The 20,755-nt window shown below is 39.6% G+C and overlaps 1 protein-coding gene across 2 annotated transcripts in view; it reads left to right on the forward strand.

The window, feature by feature from the left end:
• The window catches only part of ELP4 (elongator acetyltransferase complex subunit 4), a 274,173-nt gene extending 258,398 nt beyond the window's left edge, over positions 1 to 15,775 (forward strand). For both annotated transcript variants that reach the window (XM_508351.8, XM_009460184.5), the window contains exon 10: positions 15,390 to 15,775. In XM_508351.8, coding sequence (XP_508351.4) covers positions 15,390 to 15,521 — 132 coding nt within the window. In that variant the 3' untranslated portion in view covers positions 15,522 to 15,775. The remainder of the gene's footprint in view (positions 1 to 15,389) is intronic.
• The last annotated feature ends 4,980 nt before the right edge of the window (positions 15,776 to 20,755 follow it).

Below are 20,755 nucleotides of genomic sequence, written 5' to 3' on the forward strand. Positions count from 1 at the left end.
CCATAAACTTTTAAGTGAGAGTTGGAGTGGGGGTTTTGAGGGTTAGCATGTTTTCAGAAATCAAAAGGAAAATGGGAGTTTTCATTTCAGAGGGCTCTGATACTTAAGATTTTTTTTTCTAAATTTTACCAAAGCTATTAATTAGCAATTAGTCAACATAATTAAAAGATATTAAAGTATTCATGACAATATTGTTATGCTATATACTTACACTTAAATATATAAATAGGCAAAACACACAACAGCATTTATCAAATAATACTAATTAATATCACCTAGGTGTTAATTTAAATTTGAAGCAAGTGAAATACACACTACCTAGAAGAGTGCACCTCTATCTGTCCATGAAGAGTGAGAAAAATCACTGCTGTAATTGATACTTTTCATTCATTATGAAAAGCTTTTATACACTCAGTAGAGAGAAAGCCTCATTTCATTTTCTCAAACCAAAAAGATACTACCTAAATGTCTTTGTATAAAAGCTAATACAATATGACAAAAATAATATTATAGTCCTCAATATACATTGAACTGGTGAAAGAAGTTAGGAACAATTTGACAAAGATAAAACATAAAATTAATTCTCATGTTATTTTCTTTGTATTCACATTCATACCAGGTAGACTTTGTCAAATACCTATAGTAAATAAGAACTTGTTCATGCATGCAGAACAAAATAAAATAAGATTAAAAGCTCCAGGAAATCAGCCTGCTTCAAAAAACCATTAAAGTGTGCCTATCCCTCAAGCTTTACAAATGTGTTAATTGTCGTGTTTCAGTCATGTAAATATGTTTCAGCATAAAGTAACCAAGATTTCCTGTTATAGAAGCAGCCCTATCTGGGGGTGTGGGGGTAGGGAGGGACGAAAGAGGACTAAATAACACACTGTAATGAAACCTGCCTTTGGGCAGCACATGCTTCGGTTCTGAATGCCCAGAAATACTTCGCAGACACTCTAGGCTGCCTAGCAATGGGGATTTTCTAATTCTGGCTAGCTTGACAAAGTAAATACAACTATTGAACATAAGGCAGCTCCTAATAAAAAACAACAATTCCCCCTTGTAAACACCTACATTTGGCCCCATTAAAAATTCTTTCTTCATACCGAGGAACTAGCAGACCCTTAAATGTGGGGGTCTCAAAGTAACTAGAGAGTAGTTGGGAGATTTAATGCTGCCAGGATGTTTTACATTGCCATTTCCACCGAGCACTTCATACCCCATCTCAGGGCTTTGTAGAGTAATGTTCTGCATACACTGTGGGGCATTATGCAAGCAAAGACATTGGCTATTATGCTCTGAGGACTCATTTGTGTACAGCCAAAAGGAAATCAACACGTTCATGTATGTGTTAGACACAAATATATATGATTGCCACATTTCCAAGAGGAGTGTTCATCGAAAGCTGCCAAATTTGAAAGTTATTAATATTTAGGGGACTGACATTAACCTGGTAACTTAGCAATCTGGTGAATTGTCTGATTTCAAAATTCTCTGATTCCTGACTTTTCACATCTTAGAATTTCTCTATTGCATAAGCTGTGTATCAGTCAGACCTCTGCCAATCCTTAAATTGGATAGTGGATCTGCTGCAGTTCTTAAAATCTCTGGATCAACCTCAAATGTGCACACACATTTATCTGCTAACAGTTACTAAGTAGGAGCTTTCAGATTATAGTAAGAAGCAAACATTAGTTTGAATTCTAGTAAAGAAACAGAAAGATATTGTTACCTTTTACCACTTCTAGAGTAGTTTCCATATAATATACTTTTAAAGAAAAACAAGGATAAAAAGGAATTCTCATTTAATTAGTAGTTTGAATATATTTCTGAAAGACTTTTTCAAACTTAACATTCAGATCTAAAAACATTGTGTGTTCCTAAAATATATTAGTATTCTTAAGCCACCTGAGGGGTAGTACCCAAAATATTGCTCCTTAAATGTCTCCTCACTTATCTTGGGTAGGAAAGGTACTTCCTAGGCAAGGCAGGCTTGAAGAACCTGTTAAAATAGTAGTCTATCTAAAGAAAGACCCCAGTTCTCTTCTAGTTACGGCAATAGCAGCAGCAGGCACTAGATCTGAAGCATCTCTCAGCTTGGCCTTGCTAAAGCTTCATTCAAATTCTACACACTCTGGAGCTTATATGCTCCGGCCTGTATTGTGTGTTCCAGAGCCACACAAGCCATGGGTTAAGCAGCAGTTGGAGACCAGCAAAAAGGTTGCCAGTGAGAAACCCAGCTACACAATTAAGGAAAGATGAGTAGAAGGGAGTCAGTTGGGGAGATATCAAGTAACCGATTTAGACAATGTGGCACAATCAGAGGATCACAGGAATAGTGACCATGTGTGACTTATGCATCCCATTCCTTTATCCCAGACATGATGCTGCTGGAGAGAGGGGGCTGGTCAGGGAGAAGGCATCTTTCACAGTGTTTTTACTATCCAAGTACAGTTTAACAAATCCAGCTGTGTTATTTCAACTGTTACCTAAATGATTTTTTTTTCAGTTCTACTCATGTTGGAGCATTAATGGGAATAAAATTTACAAAAAAAAAAAAAATAGGAGAAACTAAAAGTAAAAGATACTGCTTTCAGTTTGCATAGAAAGTAAAACCAGGCCAAGAACAGTGGCTCACATCTGTAATCTCAACACTTTGGGAGGCCAAGGCAAGAGGATTACTTGAGCCCAAGAGTTTGAGACCAGCCTGGGCAACATAGTAAGACGCCCATCTCTACAAAAAATAGATGTGTTAGCACATGCCTGTAGTCTCAGTACTCGGGAGGCTGAGGCAGGACAGAGTGAGACCCTGTCAAAAAAGAAAAAAAAAAAAAAAAAAAAAAACAAGGAAGAAAGGAGGGAGAGGGGAGGGAAGGATTGAAGGTATGAAGGAAGGACCATTTTAAGCTTTCCAGGAATAATCTAGTTTGTTCTTTGTCAATGCATAAAATAAGGAAGGAGAATTCTTAAATGTCTGAAACAAAGGAACATTGGGATTGAAAGATGGTGGTATATTTATTGCTGTGTAGCCAAAAGATTCCAAGTCACATTTTAAAAGAATTAAACTCAGCAAACCATCCCCACAACAGTAGAAACTGCTAGAGTTTCTCCTTCATGGACATTTCACACAAGTCTCAACTCCTGTACCTGGAATCTTCTATTGGGCAGGCACGAGATTAAGAACCACCACTCCCCACAGAAGGAGGGTGAAGGTGAGATGGGAGTCACTTAGTAGCTAGAATGTTTCTTCAGAATCAGAAGAAAGCAGGATCTAATAGCCCGTATATACCACCTTTGGGGAAATTCTGTCTCTTGTAGAATATGCATGTTTGCAACAATTTTTTTTTCTATTATTGCAAATCTCCATGCATGACTTTGTAAGGATGTGGGTAAGATGGCCCTGGTATTCATAGAAATAAGCTCACATCACTTCCTGGCTACCCCTTGCCCTTAAGAATTAAATCCAAGTCACTTACTGCACTTTAGAAACTCTACAAGCTCTGACCACTGCGTACCACGCCAAACTTCTCATAGCCACTCCCCTGCTCATTGACTGCTCCAGAAAAGCTGACTTTTTCTCTGCCTTTCAAGCATGCCAAACTTATTCCCACCTCACAGTTTTTCCATTTTATTCCCTTTGCCTGGGACTTCTTTCTCTGGGTCTTATGAATCCCTTCTCAAAATTTAGGTCTTAGTGGCCGGGCTCAGTGGCTCAAGCCTGTAATCCCAGCACTTTGGGAGGCCAAGGCGGGCAGATCACAAGGTCAGGAGATCAAGACCATCCTGGCTAACACAGTGAAACCCTGTCTCTACTAAAGATACAAAAATTTAGCCGGGCGTGGTGGCGGCAGGCACCTGTAGTCCCAGCTTCTCAGGAGGCTGAGGCAGGAGAATGGCGTGAACCCGGGAGGCGGAGGTTGCAGTGAGCCAAGATTGTGCCACTGCACTCCAGCCTGGGCGACAGAGCGAGACTCCGTCTCTAAAAAAAAAAATTAGGTCTTAGCTCAAATATACTCTCCAGAAAGGCCTTTGCCTACTGGAGTCATACTCCCAGCCAGCATCATATCACCATGTTTTGTTTCCTTAAAAGCACCTCTCACCACCTGAATTATTTTCTTCTTCTTTTTTTTTTTTTTAGAATAAGTCTTGCTCTGTCACCCAGGCTGGTGTACAGTGGCGGAATCTCAGCTCACTGCAACCTCCACATCCCGGGTTCAAGCGGTTCTCCAATTCTCATGCCTCAGTCTCCTGAGTAGCGGGGATTACAGGCATGCACCATGATGCCTGGCTAGTTTTTGCATTTTTGGTAGAGACTGTGTTTCACCATGTTGGCCAGTCTGGTCTCAAACTGCTGGCCTTAGGCCTGCCTCGACCTCCCAAGTGCTGGAATTACAGGCGTGAGCCAACGCACCCGGCCTAAATTATCTTCTTTTTTTTGTTTGCCCTCCTATGTGTTGTCAATCTCTCCTCGAGTCATCTAAGTATCTGTGCATTGTCCCTCCTAATCTTTGGAGTTCTCTGAAAGCAGGTGTCTTGCCTGTCTTGTTCACACTGTTTTGTCTCTAGTGCTTAGAAAAGTTCTGGCACACAGAGTGTAAACTGAAGCCAGACTGCCCAAGTTCAAATTCCATTGGAATACACTGAAGTTGCAACCTCACTTCTGCTCTTTTCCCATTGTTTCAGACATGAACACATGGTCCACAACTAACAACAAGGGAAGTTTGAAAATGAAGTTTTTATTCAGAATTGTTTTATATTCAAGGGTTCTGCTGCTAAAGTAAAATGGGAGAGTAGACACTGGAAAAAAAAATTATCAATCTCTGCCATAATTCACTTACTCCCACTCCAGGCATGAGTGAGGAATCCTACTGGCTAGAAACTGCAAAAATTATCTGCCTTGGCAATCAAAGACTTTAGCCCAGTTTGTAGCACCCACTTCTCTCTGGAAGAAACTCCTTTGTCCATCATCCTGCATATCCCTCTAGGAAGTTTTTCCTTGTCCGTTATCAGCCCTGGCTACAGAAGGTCACCACTGGAGAGTATGCCCTTTGGGGGCTCCACAGTTTTCACAACTCAATTATTGATAGATCAGTTTTGGGGGCCTAGGATTACTGTAGAGGCTGAATAATTATAGGCATTTGACCAGGCTTGTGGTTTCTTTGCCAATACAGTTTCCTCAGGACTTAGAAGATTTGCAGTCTATTTGCTTCCCTTTGGTTCCACATGCAAGTAATCACAGCCAAAGAGCTTGTCTTACGTAGTTCTAGAATTCAGTTGCAAGAAACAGATACCACCTAGTTATTTTATGCAGAGGGAAAGTTTATAGAAGAAAATGGGGAATTAGTGAAATAATTGGAAGGGCTGAAGGAGATTGCCATCAAACTGGCCAGCAGGGAAGCAACTACCTGTACCATAGTCAGGCACAGGTACCAAGGTAAAGAATTGGGAGACCACCACTGGAGGTATTAATTGAACACATGTATGGGGCTGCACTCTTGGGGTTAGTAAATCCCACTGCCACCACTGCAACTTCTTCTTGACCCCCATGAAGCAAGCAACTGGACACAGAAGCAGAGGTTTGGCCTCAACTTCCACAACTGTCTCTCAACTCCCATGAAGCTGTTGACTAGTCAGTGGAATCCCAACACACAAAAAGAAATGGTCTCCACAGCTGTGCTTGCCAGTTGCGGTAGTTAAAGCAGCAGTGAGATAGCTCTTGTTTCTGTTCCATTTTTTAATCTAGTACAAATGCATCTAATTGGATAAAGCTAATGCACACCTTCATAGCCCCTGATGTGTAAGAAGACACACCAGAAGACAAGATACTTCCTGATGGATGCTGAGCACCCATTCCCCTTGTTCATCATGACTGTTACATTGTAAGACTTCAGTCTTAGGTGGGGCATGGTGGCTCATACCGGTAATCCCAGCTGCTCAGGAGGCTGAGGCCAGAGGATTGCTGAGCCCAGGAATTCAAGGCCAGCCTGGGCAACATGGCGAAACCCTATCTTTACAAAAAATACAAAACTGAGCCAGACATGGTAGCTTGTGCCTGTAGTCCCAGCTACTCGGAGGCTTTGGGAGGATTGCTTGAGCCGAGGAAGTTGAGGCTGCAGTGAGCCATGATTGTGCCACTGCACTCCAGCATGGGCAACAAAGCGAGACTGTCTCAAAATAAATTTTTTAAAAAGACTTAACATTCTGGCCTCTCTACCCTTATCTCACTCTTTCGTCTTATCAGTAGCTGCCTTGAAGCCATCTAAAATAATAGACTTGAGTGGGAAGGCAATACCCTTAATCTTTTTTCTCTGAGGTGGCTCCCATTTTCTGACCAGCCACTTAACAAAGGTATTTAACGAAGGCTTAGGGGCACAGACATCTGCAAAGGTTGTCTGTCTTGGAGTGCAGGTGTAGAAACAGTTGGGTATTTTCAACCCCATGGGGCCCCAATTGCCAAATTGTTAGTCAGTTTAGCTTGTGGGCTGCAGGTAGTCCCTTCCATCTCTTCTTGCAGATTCTATAACTCTAGCCTGAGTTCATCTGTCTTTTATAAATGAATTTGCTTAAAGTGGCAAGAAGCTACCAACACACTAGTGTTCTGAATTTCTCTAATGTTCCACATAGAGCCTCTGATTAGGAGGGAGGAAATTTGCCCTCCAAGCTATCACAAGCATAACAAGGCTCACCAGCTTTCTACTTTCCAATACTTGACCTCACTGCCTATCTTCAAGCCACTAAGCCAACATACCTTTAGGTAGGTGGTAGAACTTCAGTGCCTCACTTGTCAGGTACCAAACTATATAAACAGAATATAGATTAGGCTGTTATTGCAGAGATCCAAAAACACGGTGGCTTAAGTAATGTAGAAGTTCATGTATCTCTCACATAAAGCCCAGTTAGATGACCCAGTACTCTTCTGGTGGCCAGATGGTGTCGAGAGAGCCTGTACCCATTCTGTCTTTTTGCTATGCCCTCCTCAGCAAATAGCTTCCATTTTCTGGTCCAGGATGGCTGTGTTAGCACCTACCCTGAAGTCCACATTTCAGCAAGTGGGAAGAGGGAAGTTAGATTCATCCCTAACATTCAAAGAGCCTAGAGCAAGAATGCAAATAAAGGACCACATAATTATTATATGCCTAAATACTTTAAGTTATTAAGCCAACAAACTATTAAATATGTTCTATCTTCCTTTACACATATACCTCCCTGAAAAACCAAGTTTAAACTTAGGATCAGGGCTCCACTCCAGAACATGAAACACACGGAGAATTGGCCTACAGCATGCCTCCTTTCTCTTCCCACCACTGCCCCGTTACCACACACAAGGGCACATTCACACATGTTTGTGGATGCCCAGCTTGCACATCAAAACTGTATCCCCCACAAATGGCCATCTCTTGGCTACTCCTTGGGCCCCATGTTATACACACAGACAACACAGTCGACCCTTGGGGAATGAACCTGGGGGAGAGAACTGTGCAGGCTTTGTAGTCATTTGGACAGGGAATTCTGAGGTTATGAGTACCCAGAGCATGTTTTATAAAGAAGGGCAGGATGGACGTGGTAACTGACGCCTGTAATCTCAGCACTTTGGGAGGCCAAGGCAGGCAGATTGCTTGAGCCCAGGAGTTCGAGACCAGCCTGGACAGCATAGTGTGACCCTATCTCTACAAAAAAGCTTAAAGGCCAGGTGCGATGGTTCATGCCTGTAATCCCAGCACTTTGGGAGGCTGAGATGGGCGGATCATGAGGTCAGAAGTTCAAGACCAGCCTGGCCAACATGGCAAAATCCCGTCTCTACTAAAAATACAAAAATTAGCTGGGCGTGGTAGCACATGCCTGTAGTCCCAGCTACTTGGGAGACTGAGGCAGGAGAATTGCTTGAACCCGGGAGGTGGAGGTTGCAGTGAGCTGAGACCGCACCATTGCACTCAAGCCTGGATGACAGAGTGAGACTTCATCTCAAAAAATAAATAAATAAAAATTAAAAATTAAAAAAAATCAGTTGGACTTGGTGGCATGCATCTGCGGTCCCAGTTGTTTGGGAGGAGAAGGTGGGAGGGTGGCTTCAGCCTGAGAGGGGAAGGCTGCAGTGAGCTGTGATTGCGCCAGTGTACATCAGCCCGGGCAAAAGAGTGAGACCCTATCTCACAAAAAAAAAAAAAAAAAAAAAAAAAAAAGAGTATGGGATCTAGAAGCACATCTCCTTTAGCCCTGTAATTCCTCACCCTGTAGGATGGGGCATGGCCAAAGGAGGTGTGGATCAGGACCTAGGGCAGGGGCTCTCTTGCCAAGATCTAATAGCAATTTTAAGGGAAAGGATAAGTAGATGGTGCCTCCTCTTTAAGGAGCTCACCCTAAAGTTAACCATAGCACTTCTGCTCCAGATGAAGTGACCATAACTTAGTCGCTCAGCCTCTTCTATTGGCAAGGGAAGCTAGGAACTGTGACCTCTGTTCTAGAAGGCTATGTGCCTCACTAATATTTAGAAATTCTTGTACTCTCTGAAAAGGAGAATCGATTTTGGGAGTAAACTGGCAATCTTTGCCACAGACACATGCCTTTTCACAAATCACACTTTTGTTTAGACAAGTGAGTTCTTCTCAATCTGCTTTCAGAGAGGTGAATTTGGAGGCAAGACAATACTGTCAGTTATAATTGACGGTCAAAATAATTGCACACCTGAGCATTTTTCAATGGACAGCCAATGTGCAGTGTTCCAGTGCTGAAATTTTGTCTAATTTTCAAATCAGGAAGAACCCAATGAATATTTTTCCATTTAAAGGATATAGTATGATTATGACATTCAATAAAATTCAATTAAGATTAATCATTTTAATCTTAAACCCTGGGCATGAATTGGGCCTTAAACAAAAACTTAAACCTGAAACCTAATCATGTTTAGCAGAATTTGCTCCAGAAATATTCAGCTGCTACCAAATGTACACTTGCCAATCCAAAAAGAGCAAATATTTGGTTCTGGCATTGTTTCCACTGGCCTATTCATATATGACAATAATGCAAAATTCAGCAGATGCATCCTCCACATTGCAAATCCTAACCAGATGTAGAATAATTACAATATAATATTACATTGTAATAATGTAATAATTAGGGAGTACTACAAATATAACAATATAAAATATAATGATTATATAATAGCATATAACATTGATTTTTTTTTTTGCAAGTTGAAACAACACTCTGAAATCTTGTGAAGATATCATAGCAATACTATGATGGTGACCATAGTCTGTCTCCTCCCCTCCATCCTCCTCCTTGTGACCCTGAAAGGAAATCTGTCTTTCCACAAAGGAAGGAGAAATTCTGTGTTTATCCATAGAGCAGGGGAGACTATGAACACATTGCTTTTATTCCCACCCTCTGGACTAGTGGGGTCATCAGGTATGCATTTCTTGGTCGGAAACCATGAATGGGCCCCCGCAGTCAGCTATAGTTCACATACTGAGTGAATGCTTCTGGATGGTGATCATTTTGCTGTGGCCCTTCTGGAAATTGACATGCCACTAGTTGTCTCCCAATATCCATTTACTCCTCCTTCCATAGTAATAGATTTGTTAAACATTTTTACACACTTTTAGACATTTCCCAGCCTCCCTTGCAGCTAGATGTGGCCATGTCTTTGTTCTGGGCATGAGTGGAAGTGATGTGTCCAACTTTCAGGTCTTGCCTTCCTGGCCTCTTTCTTCTCACAAGCTAAGAGCCAGCAAGAGCATCAGCCTTGCAGCCAGAAGTGGAACCCCTTGTTGAGAATGGCAGACCAGTCCTTCCCACTCTGAATTGCTTACTTCTGGACTGTAAAATGGAAAAGGAATAAACTACCTTTTATAAGCCATTTTTGGAAGAGGGTTGGAGTGTCTCTGTATTATAGCTACTTAGCCTGTACTCTAGTTCATTCCCTACCACTTGGAGCAGTTCAGAATACAAACTGGCTGCAGAGATGAGTATATCATCCTGCAGCAAGTGCATCACAGCTGAAAAACTGCAGTGGAATAGGATGGTGTGCCTTTTGAGCGTTTGTTTCCTCCCCATTATATAAAGGGGGGATATGCTTTTAAAACTCGAGTGGGAAAGCTTCATCTTCTGACATTTCCTTTATTAGTTATTTTGCCAGCAGTGAAGACATGTGCAAAATACAGGTTTTAAAAATAAAATGCACCCTAAATTGCCTCCTTAATACAGCCATGCATGTATACACTGGCCCAGAAGCCAGGCATCTTACATACCCCACTTTCACTCCTACCTTACTCAGTATGAGGGAAAGTATTTAGACTTTTAAAACCTCAGAAGCAGGGACTGCAGTTGCACTTTCCTTTATATGTCTGTAAGGAGCCGCAGTAGAGAGTAATTATACTAAATACTCAGATTCCAGGCAGACTGAGACCTGGTGGCTAAGTCTGATGTGCTGTTGCTATTGTTTATATTTGTTCGTTATATTTGTAGATTGATTTCCTTGACCTAATAAACTCACTTGTTTTTGTCTTGTTATACCATATGTACTTTTATGAACCACCTCAGATCCATTTTTGAAGCAAGAAGAGATAAATTAGTGTAGAACTTGATAGTTCACAAAACACTTACACATCTCATTTTATTCTGACGAGAGTCTTATGAGGGAAGAATCATTCCCCCATGATAGATGAGGACACTGAGGCTTAACCAGCTGAATTGACTTTTCTGAGGTTACATGGAGAGCGAATGACAGAGGCAGGTATCAAACTGTCACTCTCTGCCTCTGTGTCCAGTGCCCACAAGTCCTGGCCACCTCTGTTAAGGGACCAATGTAGAACCTGTGTGTTCTAAGGTATTTATAAGTTGTTGTTTTTTGTTTTTGTTTGTTTGTTTTTTGAGACAGTTACTAAAGTTTTAAAGGTTTTTTTGTAGAGATGAGGTCTCACTGTATTTTATTGTCCAGGCTGGTCTTGAACTCCCAGGCTCCCACTTCGGCCTCCCAGAGTGTGGGGATTACAGGTGTGAGCTACCCCGTGCCTGGCAAGTTTTCATTTAAATTGGCAATGTTTTAAAGAAAAATGAAAAAATCTATTAGGAGTATTCTGAAATGTTAATGCTTATTTCTGTGATCCTGAGCAATACAAATTGTGACTTTTCAGGAAATGTCAGAAATTTTTAAAAGGTTTAAAATAAATCTTTAGTCATCTGCTAAGGGTTAAAGTATACTACATCAGTTGTTTTCAGAAAACAAACAGTGCCTGATGGTTTGGTCTTGGCAAAATGTGAAAAATATAAACTGATTAAACTTATTTTAATGAGTATTTACCTGCAATTTGTCTCAAATCCAGGTGTAATCTAGATTCATTATCTTGCCCCTTCTGTCTGGGAACTGTGAGCACTGAGCACAGGCCTGGCAGGCTGGGAGAAAAGGAATTAGGAAGGGAACTGTTGAGCCAGGAATTCCAATCTTATGTGTCTATAGGATCAATTTAGCTGCTGACTCAGAAGGAACAAAATATAGACAGTGGCTAAGCCCAACAAAGAGACGGAGAGGCAAGTAGAGGGGAAAGAATCTCAAAGTCCAGCTCTCCTCGGTACCTCTTGGAGCCTCAGAGCAAATCACTTCTGCTGCTGCTGCCTTATTATGACCCTGGGCTTCCCATGGGCCTAAGGGTGCCTTTTGGCAGGAGTCTCCATAATCTGCCAGAGTGTTTTGCTAGCCTCACTGTCTCCCTCCTTGCAGCATTGATCCAGTGGGATTACAGCAAATCACCCTGGCCTGTGCAGGAACCGTGGAAGTTGTCACACCTTTCCCAGATCCGTTTGCCTACACAGAAATCATTGTTTTAGACAAGGCATTAATGGAAAAAGTAGGCAGCCAGCCAGCCAGCCAGCTATCCATCTCCTGCATCACACAGTCTCTTCCTCCCAGAATCTGAGAAAAGAAAATCAAGTGGAAAAATTTCAGCTCAAGAAGTAAGATATGGTTTTGGTTTTGGCCCTTGCTTCAGAACCCCAGGTATAAAATGAGAAATATGAATACCTTGATTTGGTTTTCAAGGTTGAGAATAATATGATTTTTTTTTGTGGTCTGATTTTTCTTTAAACCATTACTCAGTGAAACCTCAATGTCTAAAAGTTTATATACCCTACAGCCCTGTAGTTTTAAGTCTAAAGGAGGTCACCATGCTATGCAGAGTATCTTGCAGCATTTTTTTTCAGAAGACAGATCTGGGATACAGCAGCATCTGAATATTTACATGTCAAGTGTGTAAATGCTTTGGAAGCCTCAAAGGAAAAATCCCTGACACACCTGGCAAGCCTGGAACCTGATCTCTCGTTCTTCCTCGCTGTTTCACATCGCACTGACATGGCGCACAGGGGGAGGCTCAGAAAGAAAGAAAACAAAACCCACTGCTTGAGAATTTAGATTGCATAGTAAGCTCATTCAAGTAATAATCAACAAAAGCAGGCAAAATCACACATAGATTCACATATTTCCAAGAGCCATCCTTGGGCATTTTCAAAGGGCATGAATATACAACTAGCTTTACAATGTAGCATTTGGTTAAAAGCAGTTAATCATATTACCCCTAAATTTTTATGCTCAGAAGTCTCACACGAATGATACTTGACTTTACTTCAAAGCCATTCAACCTGAAAGATTTCCAAGCATGTCACATGTCACATTTAGCTACTTTTTCTCTGAAGGGCTTTCGGCCAACTGGCTCACCACATTCATTGCCTAGAAAAGCAGAGGCCAAGAAATGCTGAGCCAGTCCACAAGCAAATAGGTAGGCTCCTGAAATAAATTGTATTATGCTTGTTCTAAATAAAGCACGCAGGTTTTCTCATTTAGATTATCAGAGCAGTATGACCCGTTAACTAAATGCATCATGTAATCGTAAAGATATATTGGTTCTCCTGTTAAGCAAATCTCCATTCTTCATGTCAGAATCCAGTTCATTACTTCAGACCCAGCCCAGATCCCTACCCCATAAAGCTTTTTCATGTTTTCCTTCGCCAACTGTGATTTCTGGTTTGTGTCTGCCTTTCTTGTATACCTAACTTGGAGTGTTCCCTGTGAGGGTTACCTATGTGCTTGCCTTATTCATATTACTGTATTGTAAGGAAATGAATGTGGAAGGTACTCTATTGACATAACCTTTCAGAATCCCTTGCTGCAAGTGGATTCTAAATATTTGTTGACTCCACTTGATTTACCAAACAGCCTAATCACCATCTGATGTCATTTGTCAGGTCCCAACCAAAAGTATATACATGCACGTTTCTTTATGGTAATTTTTTTTTCAGATAACCTTCAGATTATGCATGTATCCTGGTCATTTTTCTTTTGCTCATTAGCAATAACTACAAGATCTTAAACATTAAAACTCAGACATATAATTAAAGGTTTCTTTCCCTCCTGCTTCCTCACATGGACACTGATAGAATTAACCCTACACAGACATTTGTAACCCCAAACTTTAGAACCATACCTGCCTTTTGGATTCCTGAGCCTTTTTTTTATTTTTATTTTTTATTTTTTTGACCGAGTCTTGCTCTATTGCCAGACTGGAGTGCTGTGGCACGATCTCGGTTCACTGCATCCTCCGACTCCCTGGTTCAAGCAATTCTCCTGCCTCAGCCTCCCTGGTAGCTGGGATTACAGGCACACACCACCATACCCAGCTAATTTTTGTATTTTTAGTAGAGACGGGATTTCACCATATTGGCCAGGATGGTCTCCATCTCCTGACCTCATGATCCGCCTGCCTCAGCTTCCCAAAGTGCTGGGATTACAGAAATGAGCCAGTGTGCCTGGCCGATTCCTGAGCCTTTCATACCTTTGTTTCTGCCTGAAATCTTTCCTGGCACAAACTAGAGCATAAAGAAATGAAAGAATTGCTTAAAACAAAGAAACAAATATGTCTTTATTTGTGCTTTTTTATCATTCAAGAAATAGACATTTAATTGCTTAATAAGTGACAGGCTGGGTCCCATGGATACTAAGGAATAGTTCTGTATGGATATTACTCTATGAGTGTTACAGCTTTTCTTGACCCCGTTAACCTTTCTGACATCTTCATTGATCATACATTTGTATAATAGTATCTTTTATCCTAGATATATTTGTATTAAAAATAAGTACAGGCAGGTTGAAATCAAGGAAGAATATTTTTTCATAAATTATTTTTAGTTTTAAAATATTTTGATCATGTGCACACAGCTTGTGTTTACATGACAATAAAAAGCCTTTATTCAAGAAAGAAACTAACTGGAGCATATGCTTGTGGACCACAATATTTTGACCAAAATAATATGGTTCTCCCCTTTTTCATCTGTTTTTCCCCCCCATATTGAAGAGAGTTTTCCAAATGAAGGGTTTCAGCTAGGTTGTCTCCAGGTCAGTTCTTCTCTAGAAGGCTGTGTGTAGTCATCAGCGGGGAGCCCTATGCTGCCTTATCTTTAGCCTCCCACACCACTTTGTGTCTCACACAACAGATATGTTCCTTTAAGTTTGGATTTTTATGAAATAAATTTTGCGAGCTGGGAGCACGGAGAGTTAAATGAATTTGATATTCTTTTGAAAACAGAAAAATGTTATTTTGAAATATGGATGTTTCTCCCTAATTGCAGTAACTTCTGTAATTGTGGTCAGTTGCTGGGGTCAGTTTAAATCAGCCTGTATCTGCAGAAAAACAGTTGGGATGGGCAGGGGTTGGGAGGGTGTTCAAAGCAACACTATACTTTTGAAAACATGACCCAATATTATGCATAGAAACAAACTTACCAAGACCGGTAATAGATGCTGTGGCTGACTTACCTGAACAGGTGAAAAAATTGACCCTCCGGTTGGTATCGTTTTTTTATGTTGTCAACATTTCTGTGAAAATTTTAAGTTCCTAGAGAAAGTATAACCTTGAAAAAGAATCGTCAGGTCAACTAATAGACAAAGACAAAGAAGTATTCATGGGAATCTATAATTGCTGAAAAGCTACATTTGACCTTAAAAATTGCATGTTGGAGCTCTGGCAAAATAAAACAAAGCCAAAAAGAAAAAAGACATCTGCCGTTATTTATGCGATATTTCCAACGTTGCTGTTATTTATGTGTTTACATGTGTTCACTTCTACCTAATGAGAAAAGATCTTAATACATTTTGGTTTGGACACTGAAAATGTTCCACTAAGATTCCTGGTACAGTTTCTGTGATGGCTGTAATTTGTAAAATCCAGTAGGAACAGGAGGTGATTATGCTGGAATTCAGTCTGAAGAATTGTTTTAGCAGGAATTTTATATGCAAGACTAAATGCTGATCAACAGAGCATAATATTGTATTCTGAAGTATGCTAGCCAAAGCAAAATTAATTTTTTTTCTTCTTTTTTTCTTCTCCTGAAATCTTCTGCCATAGCGACTGCATTTGCCTCCAGACTTGTCAGACACAGTGAGCCGCTCAAGCAAAATGGATCTGGCAGAATCCGCCAAGCGGCTGGGCCCAGGCTGTGGCATGATGGCCGGAGGCAAGAAGCACCTGGACTTCTAGGGATTCCTCCTTAGTCGCTGCATGCAGAATTCTATGACACTCTAATTATGATTGCTAATAGCTTATGTAAATATTTTTCTTAACAATTTGACCCTCCACTCCTTGAAAAACACAGGATTATAAAATGGTGCCATTTCTCATTTTTTAACTTTTTACAGAACTAGCACAGCAGAAATACTTTTAAATTTTTCCTTCATGCTCTAGAGAAAATAATTTTATTTTTAAATAAACACCAAAAAATGTCAAAATCTCAAGATGCCTGACAGTGGTCATTCGTGTGTGTACTAAGGCATTTAGTGTCATGGTAAAGTGCATGTCACAGCAGGTAGCATACAAAACATGATGAAATTCAAGATTGTATGTGAAAACATACTTTCTCTTTATTACAGAAACAGTCACTTGCCACCAAAAATGCTGTTTTTTAAATGAAAATGTGTTTACTAATATATAAAATAAATTTGCATTTATGTATCCAGTTATTAAATTGATAAAGACAAAATAATATTTTGGGATTTAGACTCCACTAGAGATAATTAGTCTACCATAGTAGTTATTAAATATAAAGAACTTGAGTGATAGGAAACATAGAAAAAAGAAGTGGATGGTCTTTAGTTTAGTAATCCTAAACAATTGAAGTCAGTACTATGAAATTATGTCAACAGGCATCATTCAGGATTGAAATTCAAACTGACAGCTACATTAATGCTAGGATACCAGGAGAAAAACATATACTGAAGCTTGTTGAGAGATTTTACAGAACATAGGTCTGAGACAAAGTGAAAAAATGAAACTAACTCAGATTTCCATTGCATCACATAAATATTTTGTTAATAATGAACATTGGTTGAGTGTGTAAATTTCTAACCATGTAAACATGTCTTTGGGGCGGTATAGCATATCGAACCAGTTTTCATATGAAACATTAGGTGTTTTAATTACAATTCTATATTCTCAAAGCTTTTGACAGATAATGGATAAAAAATGAAAGTTGAAAAGTAACTTGCATATTTAAGAGTCTTGATTTTTTAAAAGGTGTTTAACATCCATTGGGAGAAACTGAATTTCCAAAATACATTTTCAAATGTATTTAATATTTTGAAGCAGTTATAACCAGCATTTTTAAGCAGCTTGCTTTTAATATACCACAAATTATACTTTATTTGTTCTTGACAACATTGTAGAAAACAAAGACTAGGTTTTTAAAACTGTCTAACCAATATGATGAATGTCAGTCACTTAAAAAAACCCACTGTAGCATAAACACATACTGTATACAGCTTTTATTCAGAATTAGAATAATTGAATCAATGACAGTGATTTGCCAGGATGTCAAATCTCTCCATCATATCCTGTCACTACCAGTTTATTTTTTGTGATCAAAATCAAAAAGACAACTATTTTGTCACCCGCTATTTCATTAGTACTAAAAATCAGGTTTCTTATTCTATTTTTTTAGAATGTCGGGTTTATTTTTTTCATTTCTTTTAATTCTAAAGACACAGATTCTTCCCCATTTTCTTTTCAAAATAAAGTTTCAGAATTGATCTGTCAGTTAAAATTAAAGGGCTTTATATTAAGCAAAGGTGCTTTTAAATTTTAAAGCAACTTCAAAAAATTGATTTAGTCCATAGATAATAAATAATGTTGTGCGGATACTCCACAAAAGCTCTGCTATGTCCTTTGAAAGCATTATGAACATTCTGAATAAATTCAAATGAGTATTTTAGTCAGGTTATTATTTTAATAACTCTAACCTTTTTCTTACTGTGTTGATTCATTTTATACAACACACAATGGAACAATTACATAGCATTTGACTCACTGAAAAAGAGATATGAGGTCATCAGATATGTAAATTGCTTGTCAAAATACTTAATAGGTCATTGATATACTTCCCTGGCTACCATGTCTATAAAATTAACAGCCAATTACTAGTTAATACATGCTTTGCAAATAGATAACTACTATAAAAATTGAATATGCATATTTGAACCCTTATTTTAAATATAAAAGAAACTTTTCAAACTCAGTAAAAGTGCATTTTGAATAATAAGAGTACCTGGGCTTTCCAAAAATCATATCCAAGTGCTTTGTTTTTCTAATTCACTGGGCTGGCTTTGTAAAAATAAGCTACTGGAGAGGGGTGTGTATTTTTGTCTTCCTCTGATAAAAACCCACTCTGAAAATGTGTTTTCCTTTCTTCTGGAAACATTATTTGTTACTCATTATGTTAATAACTTACTACATAAACATATCTCTCTTCAATAATGCTACCTTAGGTATAGACACCATTTTGATACATTATGAAATATACACTCCATTAACAGATTTTTTAAAATTATCAGCTTGACTCAAAGATATAAATACTTAAGAACAATGCCAAACATAGTATCTGAAATGATATCTTTTAAGTGTTTCTAGTATATGAACTTCAAAACCCTATATGGTATTCATTTCTTACACTAGATTTGCCTTTCTTTAACATGAGATAAATATTTTGACTACTGCAGTTTGCTCAGGTGCTCGGGTTCTAAGACTTTTTGAATTTCCTTTTAGTAGCCACCATACAATATCTACTTTTCTCTTCCATTTATTCCTTATGTCCACCTCCAGGATCTTTAAATACTAACAGTAGACAAAATAAAACTACTTTAGAAGGAAGCGACACTCTGCAATCAATTCCCTGTCCATCTTTCAACAAATCAGACACACATAGGCATACAAAAGGAGAGTGGGGGGACCCCCCTATTCATTTGTTTAAGCCCATTATTAATGTCATTTCTAAGACAGCATGTTACTGCTTTCCAAAGATAGTCACCATCAACATTATTGAAATAAGCAGTACTAACCCTAAGTACTTACACTTTGAACTTTAAAACTGAGCAGTTGAGTCATTCAGTACCAAGCCAAAACACAGAAAAACAAAAAAGCAGATGAGGTTTATTCTTGAGAAATGAAAAAGAGAAGAATATATATTTCGCCTTGGTGAGCCAAACATACAGAGAAGAAAAGGCTTTTTAAAATCTTACTGAGAGGCCCAAAGTAAAAAGAAATAAGCAAAAGAATATAGACACAATCCTAAGATGACATTCACAGAACAAAGCTGAATCTTCAAATAATACTGTATGAGTGAATCTTAGGAAACCTAGTGATGATAAAAAGTAAGAAGAAATGGCAGTGAGCTGTAGCAGAAACCAGTTGTTTACCATTTAAGGGTTAGGAGGCATAGCTTTGGGGGAAAAATATTCTAGAAATTCATTGCAGTAAAATGCATTGTTTTACTTAGAGCAGTTTGAACGTTTATTACTTAAAACATTCAGCTCTTATTCTATTCACCTGGTTTTCCCAAGTCAGTCAAGTTTGGAGAAAAATTTTAGACGTTTAGTCCTGGGATTCTACTGAAGTCTTCACAAATAATTTCCATCCTGGAAGATGGTGTCAAAACATCCCTGCAGATACCCCATTGATAAATATATAAACATATGTATCGTTAAATAAATAATAAACAAAAATAAATTATTTCAACAATGAGTAAAAGGCCAACTCCCAGGCACTGCTACCACACAGAGCCTGCCATGCTGTCCCCAAGAGAGTGCCTGGAGCTCTGTTTGGAAGGACAGCTCATGTCCCTAGGGTGTGGGCAGAAGGCAAGGCAGCCGTTCCCATCCTGCCGGACCAGAGGGCTTCTGCAGCTGAGCAGCCGCTTCTTCAGACTATACCAGACTGTGCTACTTTGCCCTGGCAATCCTGACCTTCAGAGCACACATATACGTGCCCAAGTGCACACATACAGACCCTCCGCTCCCACGTCACTCCTTTTCTCCCATTCCCACCTCTTGCACCTGGCATGCGACACCCAGGTCTCCAAAGTCTCTGCTGTCTACACAACAGAACCGTGGGCCGGAACTGGCTGCCTGACCGTGGTGGAAATTACAGCCAGCGAGAAGGAAGATGTAAGCCAGCCAGCAGCTGTGGCATGCACTCCCACATAGCCCTTCTCTGACAGTTCCCTCAGCACACGGCCCTCAGGGAATGTAGGCTGCAAAATGTCAGGAGGTAGAAATGTCTGCACCGGCAATTGTACCAACAGTGCGTATGTGTGCGCACTCCCCTGCAGAAATGTGCTGCTGTGCAGTGCAGGCTGACACTGAACAAAACTACATGCACACATACAAAAACTGCAACTTAGGAAGGTGTCTCCAAATGTGCAGCAACTCTGGTGGAATAAAATTATTAGTATATTTCATGCCGGAGCAATGAATCTCAATTATCTGTTCACAAGTAATTCCCTAACTAAAAAACAGTAGATATTGAACGAGAAGGTCATGTTTAAATCCTTCCATTAATTTCTACATTTCTGATCATTTGCTTTTGGGGATTTTTTTAAAGCAGAGTATAATTCAGTGGAAGTGTGTCTTTGTCCCCAGAGGTTTCTGCATGTGCAAGCATTTTAATCTAGACTGCCAGAACCCCCAGGCTTTTTAGTGAAGTTTGCAGAGGAAGACTTATCTGTATTGACTTATATGTTGCACAGAACAAATAAAAGTCTCAGACAGTCCTTTTTTACCCAACAAAGGCTTATTTTTTTCCATCCTTTGCTTGGGCTCAAGCACTCCTGCCCTGCGTGCCTCCACTTTAAACATGATCAGATCTGTGCTTCATTGCAAATAACAACTGACCAACAATGGGCCCTGCTTCATAGATTTGGGAATGTTTGGCTTAAGCTGCCAATGACTGAAGGCCTTTAATTCCCACCGGCCAGTCACAGTCTGCTTTGTTGTTGTCTGTTGATGTGTCTGTGCTCATTATTCCTTGACATGCAACATCCCCCCTCCACCCTCCAACCATCCGCAACCGCACAGAAAGCAAGATTCAAATGGGAACAGCTGTAGTGGTTCAATGGGAAATGATGCCTCTTGTGCAAAGGGGAGGGAGACAGAAAAGGGAGAGGGCCTATTTGAAAAAGGCAACAGCTTTCAGAAAGTCTCCTTTAAGAAATCTACTTTTGAATATACTTCAGTGAAATCATTGTTGAAATAGGCTGACAATGGAAATCTGCCCAGATTGAAAATGCCAGTCCTAATTCAAAAAACAATTCCTAGCTAATCGCTTGTTGCATTTTTAAATTATTTCTAGACTTTGAGTTTTTGAATTAAATGGCTAACTGGGAAGTGTTACCATTTTGTATATATGTTGTGGGTATAAATGGGCACAGATCTACACCCAGCTGTAAG

The sequence above is a fragment of the Pan troglodytes genome, chromosome 9, assembly GCF_028858775.2.
Source record: "Pan troglodytes isolate AG18354 chromosome 9, NHGRI_mPanTro3-v2.0_pri, whole genome shotgun sequence".
Taxonomy (NCBI): domain Eukaryota; kingdom Metazoa; phylum Chordata; class Mammalia; order Primates; family Hominidae; genus Pan; species Pan troglodytes.